At 36.1% G+C, this 14,289-nt stretch overlaps 1 protein-coding gene and 1 non-coding gene across 4 annotated transcripts in view; one reads left to right on the top strand and one right to left on the bottom strand.

Moving 5' to 3' along the window:
* LOC138336975 (cytosolic 10-formyltetrahydrofolate dehydrogenase-like) overlaps positions 1 to 9,562 on the top strand; it is a 30,999-nt gene extending 21,437 nt beyond the window's left edge. For 2 of the 3 annotated variants that reach the window (XM_069286624.1, XM_069286626.1), the window contains exons 21-24: positions 243 to 348; positions 706 to 905; positions 5,810 to 5,876; positions 7,209 to 9,562. In XM_069286624.1, the coding sequence (XP_069142725.1) occupies positions 243 to 348; positions 706 to 905; positions 5,810 to 5,871 (368 nt within the window). In that variant the 3' untranslated portion in view covers positions 5,872 to 5,876; positions 7,209 to 9,562. Of the gene's footprint in view, positions 1 to 242; positions 349 to 705; positions 906 to 5,809; positions 5,897 to 7,208 lie in introns of all 3 variants that reach the window. The other variant, XM_069286625.1, reaches the window with a different exon arrangement.
* Positions 9,563 to 9,678: 116 nt separating this feature from the next.
* On the bottom strand, positions 9,679 to 9,751 carry Trnat-agu (transfer RNA threonine (anticodon AGU)). Its single transcript has one exon. It is a non-coding gene; the product is annotated as a tRNA-Thr (tRNA).
* Between the last annotated feature and the right edge of the window lie 4,538 nt (positions 9,752 to 14,289).

Raw genomic sequence — 14,289 nt, 5'->3', positions numbered from 1 at the left:
AGGTGTCCATTGGTTTAATGGAATAAGATAAAAAAAAAAACCAGCAGTTAAACGTAATAATGAGGTAGGCTTAGTACGAGTAAAAAATCAAAAAAAAAAAAAAAAAAAAAAATCAAAGCATTTCAAAAAAATTAAAATCAATCCTTGGAATTTTTTTATGTCAGAATCATGTGACTCCAATGTCATTTCCTTCTGTCAATCTTATGGGTAAATTTGTGGAACTTCATTTACTTTGTCCACAGGACTGTTTATGGAGCCAACAGTTTTCACCGATGTTGAGGACCACATGTTTATCGCAGAGGAAGAGTCCTTCGGGCCAATCATGATCATTTCTAAGTTCCAGGACGGGTGAGTGGCAATTTATCATTTTGCCAAGTTTTAATACTTAATCTTTAGGAATTTTTAATTACTAGTCTAAGAGCAGTTTGTGAAAGATTTTGGGTTCAATATAATAAATTTAACCTCATAAAACATGACTATATATTACAGTATAGCCTGGATGACATTTTCGCACCTTAGCGGTACATTGCTATGGTGGTGAAAATTTGATATGTGAGATTTTTAGAAATGTTTGAATGCTCTTAAGGCCATATTGCGAAAAATTCAAGGCTGCTGAAATGTAATTTTCTTGTTTTAAAAATCGTGAAAATTTTACGGTATACAGTATTTTGTCCCTGTAATTACATCATGTTTTCCTTTCTGTAGTGACGTCGAGGGTGTTATCCGACGTGCCAATGACACAGAATTCGGACTTGCCTCTGGTGTGTTCACACAGGACATCAACAAGGCCATGCATGTGGCCGACAGTATCCAGGCCGGTACAGTATTTGTGAACACTTACAATAAGACTGATGTCGCTGCACCATTTGGAGGGTTCAAGCAATCTGGATTTGGAAAAGATCTGGGTAAGTTGGAGATTTTTTCATCAGCCATGTGAGGCAAACTTTGAAAAGATGTTTGTTTCCCCTGCCCTGAACTTAGTTTCATAAGTAAGATAGGGTGGTAATAAATTCTTTTTTTTTCTTCAAAATTATAATGATTTTAAATTTTTTTAGTATTAAAGCATAATGAATTATTAAAGGGTACCTTGATTCATATAAAAAAGGTTGATTCATACCAGACTTGTTCTGTACATGCAAAAAGAAAAAGAAACTTGAGAAGGCTGGACATGCCCGTTATTTATTTCCTTGTTGACATATTTGTTTATTTTTCACCAGTCTCTTTGTGTCAAGTTGTTGTTATTTAAAGACACAAATTAAAATGAGTTTGACCAGCCACTATAGAGACTGACCTAACTGCAGTATGAGTGAACTAAATTTAGTGTACTGCATATATGTACTAAAACAAGCATGCAATAAACATAATTTAAATCAAATTTGTACAATATATGTAACCATATGACCCAGAGTTGTAATAACGCCTGGATACCTGTCCCCATATGACCCTGGGTTGAAATATAGCCTGGATACATGTCTCATATAACCCTGGGTTGTAATAAACCTAGATACCTGTCCCCATATAACCGTGGGTTGTGATATCGCCTGGATACCTGTCCCATATGACCCTGGGTTGTAATATAGCCTGGATACATGTCTCATATAACCCTGGGTTGTAATATCGCCTGGATACCTGTCCCATATGACCCTGGGTTGTAATATCGCCTGGATACCTGTCCCCATATGACCCTGGGTTGTAATATCACTTGGGTACCTGTCCCCATATGACCCTGGGTTGTAATATAACCTGGATACCTGTCCCCATATGACCCTGGGTTGTAATATCACCTGGGTACCTGTCCCCATATGACCCTGGGTTGTAATATTACCTGGATATCTGTCCTGATATGACCAAGAGTTGGAATATCGCCTGGATACCTGTCCCCATATAACCCTGGGTTGTAATCTCACCTGTATACATGTTCCCATACGACCCTGGGGTATAATATTGCCTGGATACCTGTCCCCATATAACCCTGGGTTGTAATATCACCTGTATACATGTTCCCATACGACCATGGGGTAAAATATCGCCTGGATACCTGTCCCCATATGACCCTGGGTTGTAATATCACCTGGATACCTGTCCCCATATACCTTGGGTTGTAATAAACCTAGATACCTGTCCCCATATGACCCTGGGTGGTAATATCGCCTGGATACCTGTCCCATATGACCATGGGTTGTAAAAATCACCTGGATACCTGTCCCCATATGACCCTGGGTAACGTTGTGATATATCGCCTGGATACATGTCTCCATATGACCCTGGGGTATAATATCACATGGATACCTGTCCCCATATAACCCTGGGTTGTAATATCACCTGGGTACCTGTAATATCACCTGGGTACCTGTCCCAATTTCACCCTGGGTTGTAATATCGCCTGGATACATGTCCCCATATGACCCTGGGTTGTAATATTGCCTGGACACCTGGCCCCATATAACCCTGGGTTGTAATATCGCCTAGATACGTGTCCCCATATGACCCTCCCTTGGTTATAAAATCACATGGATACCTGTCCCCATATAACCCTGGGTTTTAATATCACCTGGATACCTGTCCCCATATGACCCTGGGTTGTCATATCACCTAGATACCTGTCCCCATATGACCCTGGGTTGTAATATCGCCTGGATATATGTTCTCATACGACCCTGGGGTAAAATATCACCTGGATACCTGTCCCCATATAACCCTGGGTTGTAATATCACCTGTATACATGTTCCCATATGACCCTGGGGTATAATTTTGCCTGGATACCTGTCCCCATATGACCTTGGGTTGTAATAAACCTAGATACCTGTCGCCATATGACCCAGAGTTGTAATAACGCCTGGATACCTGTCCCCATATAACCCTGGGTTGTTACATCGCCTGGATACATGTCTCCATATGACCCTGGGTTGTATTAAACCTAGATACCTGTCCCCATATGACCCTGGGGTATAATATCACATGGATACCTGTCCCCATATAACCCTGGGTTGTAATATCACCTGGGTACCTGTCCCCATTTCACCCTGGGTTGTAATATCGCCTGGATACATGTCCCCATATAACCCTGGGTTGTAATATCACCTAGATACCTGTCTCCATATAACCCTGGGTTGTAATACCGCCTAGATACTTGTCCCCATATAACCCTCCCTTGGTTATAAAATCACATGGATACCTGTCCCCATATAACCCTGGGTTGTAATATCACCACGATACCTGTCCCCATATGACCCTGATTGGTGGTACATAATGTTCCATTTCAATATCTGGGTAACTATTTCAGATGCTGCCACCTTTGAGTAAATTTCTGTTTTGTTGATATTTGATCTTATAAATATTAGACATTAAATTATTGAATCAAAATTTGAATTCTCCCATGAAGCAAATGTTCATTAATAATGAGTTCTCTCTTATACTCTTTTATCCAATAGACATATCCTTTGTTCAGTAGTAAGCTTCATAGAGATAAGCGATTTAGAGCAAACTTTTGTTTCCACTTCTCAAATGTGACATATATGGTCAAGCCTATCAAAACATTTACACACAAACATCCGATATGCAAATGATAGACACTTTGATGACTGCCTCTTAATCAACTTATATGTTAAAAGGAACAAAACGAAATTAAAATCAAAACATGAGTATAAATGTATGTTATTACTGATGGATAAAAGCGTAGCCAAATTATAGTAAATGTTACTTCATAAAAAATGTTTTAAGAAAAAATCCAATTTGATTGGATGCTCTTAAAAGCCAAAGCAGACTTATTGGCATACCTTGCCTTAGAGCAAGTCCATCAAGTGAAATTGGTGAAAAATAACTCTTAGCTAGCAGTGATGCTACTTGTTACCCTCTGCACTACTAAAAGCCTGCTTTTGCCTGTCTATATGTCAGGCTAGTGACTTCTCTGATGGCCATGCATTATGTAGATTCAGGTCAAGGGTGTGGTGTAGGGGAGGGGTGTTTGTGTGGGACTCCTGTGGCTATGTATTGGTCAAAATAATGAAGACAGATACACATATGCTACGCGGAGACTTGTTGATGTAATAAACAGTTGCTGGCGTGAAGTTTTCATCCAATGCAAGCCTTGGCAAATTGCCATTTTCTTATTACATTCCCAAGACAATTTTATCAAATTGATGCATGCATGTTCTGATGGGGTTTGCTTGGTAGCCTTGAAAGTGTATGTACGGTTGTAGACAACCTTTCAGACGGTAGTTGGTGCTTACAGGAATCCAACGGTTAATGTTGTATAGGGGATGGTGATTGGAAGTACTGAAAAACCAAAGAGGTACTGGACATTAAAATGCGTGAAAAGGGATGGGTACAATTTGGTGAAATTTAATTGGATATTTCACTTTGGCTACTTGGATATTTTATTAACAGTTACCAGGCTAAAAAAGGGGTTTACTGAATTCATTAATCTGAGTATGGGTTTTGGGCTTAATTTGTTGACTATGGCAATTGCACTATAACCTGTCCATAGACTTCACAAGGGACGAAGGGAAAAGTCTCAATAACAAAGCAGTTCCAAGTCAAATTGTCTTGAATTTTGTCAAAGAAAAATGACCTTATTTTAGCAGTATACAGAGATGGTCTCTTAATCAGGCATTACTCTTATTTAATGTAACTTTATATGGAAGTTGTGTAATAGGACCTTAGATGGAATTTTATAGTATGACCTTATATGGAAGTTGTATAACATGACCATATATGGAAGTTGTATAATTTGACCTTATATGGAAAGCTGCATAATATGACCTTATATGGCAGTTGCATAATAGGACCTTATATAAAGGTTGTGCTTATTGCATCACATTGCATTCGCGTGCCTATTGAGTGATACAAGGTTGGAAACGTATTAATAGTTTTCCATTAAAATCGTCTTTTAAAAATGTATGAACTCTTCTTATTAAAGCGAGGTAATTTTGCTGGCTTGGATAGTAGACTTGAATCCACAGATTTTATTTAATTAGAATAAATAATATAAACACTGCTCATCTTTGAAGGGTTGGATGAAATATCAGAGTTCCCAAATATAGTTCCCGTGTCAAGTTTACATATATTTGAATCTAATTAAGATGATATGATCAAATATTGTATTTGAATTTGACAAAGATATTGAAATTAAACATTGTGTTTGAGTTTGATACAAATGGTGGGATCAAACATTGTATTGAGTCAGATTCAGATGGTGTGATCAAACATTGTAATGAGTCTGATTCAGATGATGTGATCAAACATTGGATTGAGTCTGATTCAGATGATGTGATCAAACATTGGATTGACTCTGATTCAGATGATGTGATCAAACATTGGATTGACTCTGATTCAGATGATGTGATCAAACATTTTATTGAGTCTGATTAAGATGATGTGATCAAACATTGGATTGACTCTGATTCAGATGGTGTGATCAAACATTGTATTGAATCTGATTCAGATGGTGTAATCAAACATTGTATTGAGTCTGATTCAGATGGTGTGATCAAACATTGGATTGACTCTGATTCAGATGGTGTGATCAAACATTGTATTGACTCTGATACAAATTGTGTGATCAAACACTGTATTGACTCTGATATAAATAGTGTGATCAAACATTGTATTGAGTCCGATTCAGATGGTGTTATCAGACATTGTATTGACTCTGATACAAATTGTGTGATCAAACATTGTGGTTGAATATGGTACAGTTGATGTGTTTGAATGATGGGATCAATCATTGTATAGTCTAATACAGAAAGTATGGTCAAACATTGTATTTGAGTCGGATCGTATGTTGTAATAAAAAAATTGTATTCACAGGACAAGAGGCTCTGACTGAGTACCTGAAGACGAAGGCAGTGACAGTGGAATATGGCCAGTAAAACAGGTACGTCAGACAGTAGACAGGTAATTAGCTGTACAGCAAGGAAGCTACGTAATTGCACGTCTTTTGTTCCTGCTCGTAAAAAGTATTGACGTACACCAGGTATTACTTCGAAGTGACAAAGGAATACTGGAAATGTCATTTGAGAGGCTGTTTTCATGATGGGAGAGTGTATATCATAGCCCCATGGCCAGGGATATCTCAAACTTGAGTTGTGTTGTCTACACCATGAAATGAAGACATCAATGCCATTTTAACAATCTTTTCATATCCATTTGAGATAACTATTTATCTTTTCAGTATGACATGTAACTTTCTTTTCTATTCTCTTTTTTAATCTGTTCACATACATGTTTATCTTTACATCGTTAGTGAAATGTTGATTCTTAGATTTATTGTAACCACACAAAAAAGGATATGTCTGTCTTAAGTCCTCCTTTGTATCGTTTTACCAGCAGACTTTCGTCTTTTGTTAAAACCCATTGTATACCATCTGTTTCCCTGCTCACATTGTGTTTTTATCATCTGGTTTTACTTCGTAACTGAAACATTTGTATCTGTTCAAGGTGTTGTAATAGACAATTCATCATAGGTTTCTCTCCCACTAAGATATAGGCAACAGCATAACTCCGAATCAATGCCAGTGTCATTATATCTGTCCTGAGTTAGAACAGACCTTGTGCAGTCTTAAAAACATATATGCTAAAGAATTGAAAAATCGTTTTAGAAAGATTGTTAAAAACAAAATGGGGTATATCTAAGAGAACACTATTACCGCATTGTATTTTCAAAGACTTATGATTTTATCTGAGATGTGCTACATTCTACCACAATACGTCGTGTTATTCCTCTAACAGGGCATTGTATAAATTTGCTGGGTGTTGGATAAATATATTCATATTCCACTAGTGGAATAACACCTTCCGGTCTTTTGATTGGTCAAGATTTTAAACTTTGACTTTTTCCTCATTGTGACCTCACACATTTTTGGATAGCCAATGTACTTAATAGAAGGTCTATTGTAATTTATAGAAGACCTACTTTACTTCATAGCAGAAGTAAAGATAATGTTCAAAACTGGGGCATAGAGAGCAATACTACCTCATTGTGTTGTAATTTTTACCGGAGATGGACCACGATAGACATTACATTAAGCCAATGTACTATATAGAAGACATATTAATACTTTATAGAAGAAGTAAAGATGATATTCAAAACTGAAATAGAACATACTTAAAAAGTAATATTACCTTTATGTATTGTCAAAGAGTTGTTATGTCGGAGATATTCCATAATACACTTCAATACATGACCAATGTGTTTGTATCTTTGTAGAGAACAAGATAAGTCTGTTTTTGAAGCCCTGCAGACCAACATGATCTCATTTTGTGTCAGGAAGGAAAAGCTCTGTACGAATTCTAGCTTTTCTATACAAAGGCTTTGGTATTTGGACATAGATGCTCAATCTTTTAACAAAGTGATACATAAATTTATTTATGAGTGACTCATTGACGTCTGATATCTTTTATCTTCACACTTTCACATGTACCCACACATTGAGCCTATGTACGATGCTGGTGATTGAACTGTTATGTTAGCCATCCTACTACTAGACCACAATTGTCAAAAAAGGTCCTGAATCTAGGAGTGCTAAGAAATGAAGTTCTAGCGTGGTCACGCGTACACCAGGAAATGAACAGTTGGTTATGGTAAACATGGCCACCACCTTTTGGCTGTCCAATAGTAAAATAAAGCAACGTCCTTAACATATTTCCATTCCTAAAACCATTCATGCTATCTGCCTGAGCAAACATTTTGTTAGTCTTGCTTAAATCATGCAATATCACTAGAAAAAAGAATAATCATAATATTTTGACACAAAATTTATCTCAATTAAATTAAATTTATAACCATTGATTAAGACTTAATATGTCGGACATTTTTTGAACTTGATATTTCAAACATCACATTTGTTTATATATAAGAACCAAGAGTCTCTAATTATAGTTGATTGTGTTTCTAGCGTTTGCAATTGCAAGGTCCAAAGCATTTGTTTATATGCAAAATGTAAATATATGCACCTGCATGCTCTATACTTCTGGTTAAATTTAATACATTAGTATAGTGTATGCGCTCCTAAACAAATGAGTGGGTGATAAACAACAATATTTTAATTATGAAGGCTAAGTAAAACAAATAGTTTAATGTTGATTGATGCAGGATCTATTACTGCAAACACATCTTATTTTCGCATGCGATTTAATTTTGCGTATTTCGCAAATAATTAAAAATTGCGAAAATTAATATCCGCAAAAATGCATGAAAAATAGAAACAATAGAATATCATAAGTGTGAATCGCAAAATCAAACCTCTGCGAAAATGCATAAAATATAGATACATTAGAACATCATGAGTCTTAATCAAATCTCAGCGTAAAAATCTTTAGGCGTGAAAAGGCGAAATTATATCGCTGCGAAAATAAGTTGGTTTCCAGTGTCTGCATAGCTAAAACATCAAAGCTTCTTAAGTGCCAATCTTGGACAAGAAATTTCTTGTGATTTTCTGCCCAAGTCTGTCAATGGATATTGATATGATAATTTGATGTCCATAATGATGTTTCTTACATGTTTTGATGATATATTTTCATGCACATTACGCATATGACAAATTTTCATTTTGTGTTGGTTTGATTGAATAATCATGAAAAAATTGCTCCATTTACGGATTCATCATTGTTAAGCATACCTGTGGGAAAAAAATCAGAATAAAAAATGTTTATCAAATTCTTAAAATGATTTCATATTCTAAAAAATTGTGTTTTCATTTTCTCAAGTTTTATCAAATACTTCTATTGTGTTGACTGCTGATACAAAGCATAATTATGTGGTTTTTAAAAAGTGTTTTGTGTATATCTTCGTTTGTCTAAATAAACACAATTACAATGTCTGGTTGTGATGTAACGTAAACTCAATAATATATCATTATTATTAAAATAATGATCTTCACTGGTATTCACGTCAGAAATAAAGATTAAGATATTGTCACAACACTTTTGTCATTGGTGGTATAATTCGTTACATTCTAGTGTACATTGCAACTCAATTTCTTTCATACAAATGCATTTTCATTAAAATGAAAATAACTTAAACTTGTTCATCTTGAACTATAGGTGTTATTTTATCCTTAAAGAGCAAAATTATTATTATGAGTATGTTTTAGTAATTCAGAAGGCCAATAGATTCCTTAACTACTTATTATTGCAAATTTTGATTAGTTTGGCAAGTAAAAGTAAAGAAATGAAACGTTGTTAGTGATTTTACTGTAGGAGCAAGCTAACCGCCCCGAATAATAATGCTTTTAAGATATTGATCACAATTGTTTATGATATGTTTGGTATTGTTAAATTTAATTTGTTTTAAATAAGTCATTTTGAAAATCGTTACACTTCCATGCGAACTAGTGAGAACTGAATGCTGTGGTTTTACAATTATAATCTATCATGAAGTTTTGTTTTATTAATATCCAATTTTAGCAGCTGTGACAGATTTGATTCCTATATTTACAATTAAATTTATTCAAAAAATGTATATGTGAATTGAAATTTGACGTTTATGTAATCGATAATTAATAATATCATGATATTGCATTCAAACAGTTTGATAAAACATCAATAAAATTTAAACTTGTTGATCTTGGGTTAAGTTTTCAAATGTCTACCACTTTTCGTTTGGTACATGGCAGGTATCATAACGTTATTCAATGTTCAATGTCAGTGCTAATATAACAGGAGAGGAGAACATTTAGCGGCCAGACCGGGATTCGAACCCGGGACCCCCCGAACACTAGCCGAGTGCTCTACCGACTGAGCTACCTGGTCACCGATGATCGACCCAGTCCAATCCCGCTACACTCCTCTCTCCTTTTTCGAAGTCTTCGCCCTCGAAGACATACGAGACCCTTCCAAATACCACCACCGTGGGTTATTTAGTTGGGCGCCAATTTTGTAACAGGAGAGGAGAAAATGTAGCGGCCAGACCGGGATTCGAACCCGGGACCCTCCAAACACTAGCCGAGTGCTCTACCGACTGAGCTACCTGGTCACCAATGATCGACCCAGTCCAATCCCACTACACTAATAATCATTACTTATTATATGTGTACTGTACTATATGTACTTTTCCCAAAAAATACGTCCTAGTTAGGTTGTTCCTTATATTGTAAATTTCATATTTAATGTTTTACGAATTAAGTATGTGCTTTCATGATCAAAATATATATTGCGCTAAAATATCATAGAGGCAAATTGTGTACTCTTATAATACTTACGAAGTGAATTTTACCTTTCTCTTGTAGTCTTAATTTTTGGTTACAAGTCAATTCTAGTTATGGCAGGTTTCTACAACGAAGCAGAGCATATAATTCATTATAACATTTGTCCTTTGGGGTTACATGTATAATTGTGCTATTACCTGCAATACTTTTTGGGAGAGAAAACACGAAAGAGAAACAAGACATTCTTGGTTTTTATTAATGTATATATCCGTGTAAGGTCAGGGTCTTGAGATTGTATTCATACTAAAAAAACTTATCAATATATCCATTAGTAGCCCGACACAAACAAATAAATGTCATTTTAATCACTCTATCGACAAGCACAGCATCTCCTAGTCGGGTCCCTAAATCTCCATTAGCCATTAGGAAGTTCCCACATTGATCGTTTTAACGCTAGCGTATTACAGTGGCGGGTGATGGGCATGGGAAGACAGTGACGGGAGGAGACTGGGAAATGTCAGCACTCGGTCACGAATGGAGATGGAATGGGGTTCCTCGATATCGTTAATTCATTCAAGTTGCTGCGAGGATATGGGAAAAAAACATCAACAGGAAGGCCGATGGTGGTTATGACACCAGGACATCGATAATAACAAAACAACAGCAAAATGCAGCAATGATTAGTACAAGTTGCGGTGACAACCAGGATGACTGTGTCAAAACAACAACATCAAAATGTAGCAAAACTGGTTCCAGTGGCAACAGTCAGAAGGATGACAATTTGAAAGTAATGTCAAAAACACTAACAGTGGTAGTAAAATAGGTTGTAACTGACCAACAAGAATGTAAAAACAACTTCCAAAAACAATAGTGACAAACAACCGGCAGTGTCAAAACTCAAAACAGCTGCATCAATATGCAGCAGTGATGGCAATATGTAGAAATCTATGTTAAAATTAGTTCGAAATAATATTAAGAACACCACCAGAAGAGGTTATCACCGACCATGTAAAAACAAAAACTGTAGTGCTAAAGGTACAATAATATAGCAACAACCAGCATAATGACATTTGTAAATATTATCAAAAGAACCTACATTAGCACCAAAATTGACTCTTACCGACCTACAACAATATCAACACAACAACAACAAAACAGTAGTGGCCCCAACAACCCAAGAACGAGAATAGTGTCAAAACAAAGACGCCGATAACATCAGTAGAATTAACGAAAGTCTTCTCGAAAATGCATATAAGTTATATAAGTTTAGGAAATACTTCTCACCAGGAAATACTAATTATAAATACAATTACTACTGTGGACACAACACTTGGTTGCGTGTTAAGTTACGCGTTGATGCCTGTTCATCGAGACTTAGTTACTTAATTGGAAATAAAACACGAACTCGCTGGGTTTTTTATTATGGTTCTAAAGCACAGACAATGCTCTTGACTTGATTCAAATAATTTAATCAGGGTTAAGTGTAGCCAGTGTTGCTGTGGAAAGAATGTGGCACTTCTGCGGAAAAGTCGTCCGAAGCATCGTATGCATTCCGCTGAAGCAGTAACTAGGTTAAGCGCGGTGTATAAAAATTCGTCGTCATTGCAAATCCATCCATCCTTAAAGAATTGTAAAAAAAACATATATTGTAAAATGCTTAACAGATGTCCGTTTAGTGTAATCTTAATTGATTAAAGAGTGGTGACCATTTGTTAGTTACAGACAGAAGGTAGGTCGTTTGTTTTTTCTTTGGATACTCCGCCTTTCCTCCACCTCCAAAACATGGTACGTCATTTAATTACTATGGTCGGTTAATAGGACAGTAAAAATCATTTATAAAGTTTTCCTTTGGTCGAATTTTAAAGTAATAATCCCAAAACCCAATATTTGACATTATCCTAACTCAAGATATCCAAGTGGAAAAAACTATAAATTGCTTAATTAACGTTTTAATTAGCTTGCTAGGTCTTCCCAAGGCATTCTTATTTTAATGTTTTTCCTCTTTTAATGAGCGGATGTAATTAACTTAACGAATTATCTTCCGAAAACAAATCGTAGAGTCCATTTTAGCATCATTGGCTGCCTAATTCTCCAAGGTGTCAACATCATCACTGATTTAGCGGAAGGAAGGTGTCGTCTGCGTTCATCTGTCTGCACTCCGTGCGTAAAGTACTTAAGGATGGGATGGCAATTTCCAATTTTTGTCTAAGGTAATTACCTCAAAGGAGTTTGAGTCAAACGAACACAGGCTCATCAAATACCACCGGTTCAATTCATTACCAGAACTTACTTAAGGGCGATATGTCATGTCTTTCTTTTTCATTACTTCATCTTTTCAATGACTTAGTAAATTAATGTTGTGGTACGTGCTGACAGGTGTCTGCCGCTGTACAGGTTGTATGAGGAGCAGAGTCTGGCTTCTACTGTCGTTCTTTTGTCTTTTTACATTATAGTCTTGGATTGAAACACATTTTATTGTTAAATACCAAAAGGATTGGGCACGAGTTATATCATTCAACAGATAGCCTTGAACCGATGAACCTCAGAATTCTGCTTTTATAAATCTGGAAAACAGGAAATAAGCGATTTGATTTTCCCATTCAAAGACGACCTCGTCTATGTTTGCTACCCATTTGCGTGATATGAATACATAATTTGTTGATATGACTATTTGATAGTGAAAAGCATTTTATGTTCAAGTGCTACCCCACAAAAACATGCCACTCAAGACATGCTACAATATCAATCCAAGGTAATTCACTTACCGAAATGCTCAGTGCTGATCACGAGTATAGAAATCATACAAATCCTTCCTCTAATGTTAATTAGACAAAAGCCAAACGTGAGGTAAAGTCAATAGAACATTATTTAAAGAACAATGATATAGAGCAAAGAAACGTCTTAATAGAATAAGTCACCTTTTATTATCATGCTTTTACAACAAGATACAATACTAAACATTAGTTCCATACGAGTGCTGATGTAGCATCATCATTAGCATGAATTTCCACAGCCTCTCAAAAAGACAAACACGTACAGTATGCGTACATCTTACATTACCGTACAACAAAAAATATTTGCGGGCACTTTCTTTCGCGGTTTGAAGCTCTCAAATGATTCCATGGCTATAAATAGACGTGATTAAGCGATGACCCAATTATAACAATAGTATACTTTTGTGTAGACATGTTTCGTTGTTTTTATTTTTGTGGTTCCATAGCAACTGCAAAAATAAAAAATAAAAAATCAACGATGTAATTTTCTATACAGTACACTTAACTTTCCCTACCATTCGCCACTGTGTAGAAGGCTCTGGGTTCTGTCTCCTGGCCGAGACACACTAAAGTCTATAAAAGTGATAGTTTCTGCTCCTGCTTAGCGCTCAGCATACAGGGAGTAGGACGTCTGGTTCGCCCGTTGTCAGTATAAGGTGACCGGGTGGGGTGTGTTGCTTGGTGTCTTCGGCGGCATGCTTCAGTGATATAGCACTATAAAAAGGGCAACAGTTCCACTACACAAGAAGACACAACACGAATATACCGCAAAACTCCCAAAACTCGCACCTCGCACTTCACACACGCTACACACTGCATACATGGGAGGCCGTACTTACATGACCCTGGCTGTTAATAGGACATTAAAATAATTAAACAAACAAACAAACTTCCCCTACCAATGTATTGAGGGTAACTTAATTTTGCGTTAAGGAAGCTACATCTGTCAAAAGAAAAAAGGCGTCAGGAAATAGAAGAATGATGAAATTAAGTAGCTTTATCAAGTTATATCCTATTCCCTTCTGACTTGCAACCATATCTCGACTGACGTTCGCGAATATGAACTTACGAAATATGTTTACAATGCATTGAAGTATGAACGCAATACGAAATATCTACAAATCCTTATGAGTACTATCGTATTATTATAAACAAAGAATTTACAGTCTCTGAAATAGACATTTATGATTAATTTGCGTTCGTCTTACATCAGATAACGCCATAAGTCAAGGCTCAAAAATTCACTTTTTTCATCTCCCTAATTATTGCAAATAGTTTAAGGGTCATATATTTTTGTGTTAAGGAAATTCATATCGAATTAAAAAACAAAACATTTTCCATCAAAAATTGATTAAATAAGTAGATTAAA

The sequence above is a fragment of the Argopecten irradians genome, chromosome 12 (genome assembly GCF_041381155.1).
Source record: "Argopecten irradians isolate NY chromosome 12, Ai_NY, whole genome shotgun sequence".
In the NCBI taxonomy this organism is placed as follows: Eukaryota; Metazoa; Mollusca; class Bivalvia; order Pectinida; family Pectinidae; genus Argopecten; species Argopecten irradians.
The sequence above is the reverse complement of the archived record's forward strand: the minus strand, read 5'-3'. Positions and strand labels throughout refer to the sequence as shown.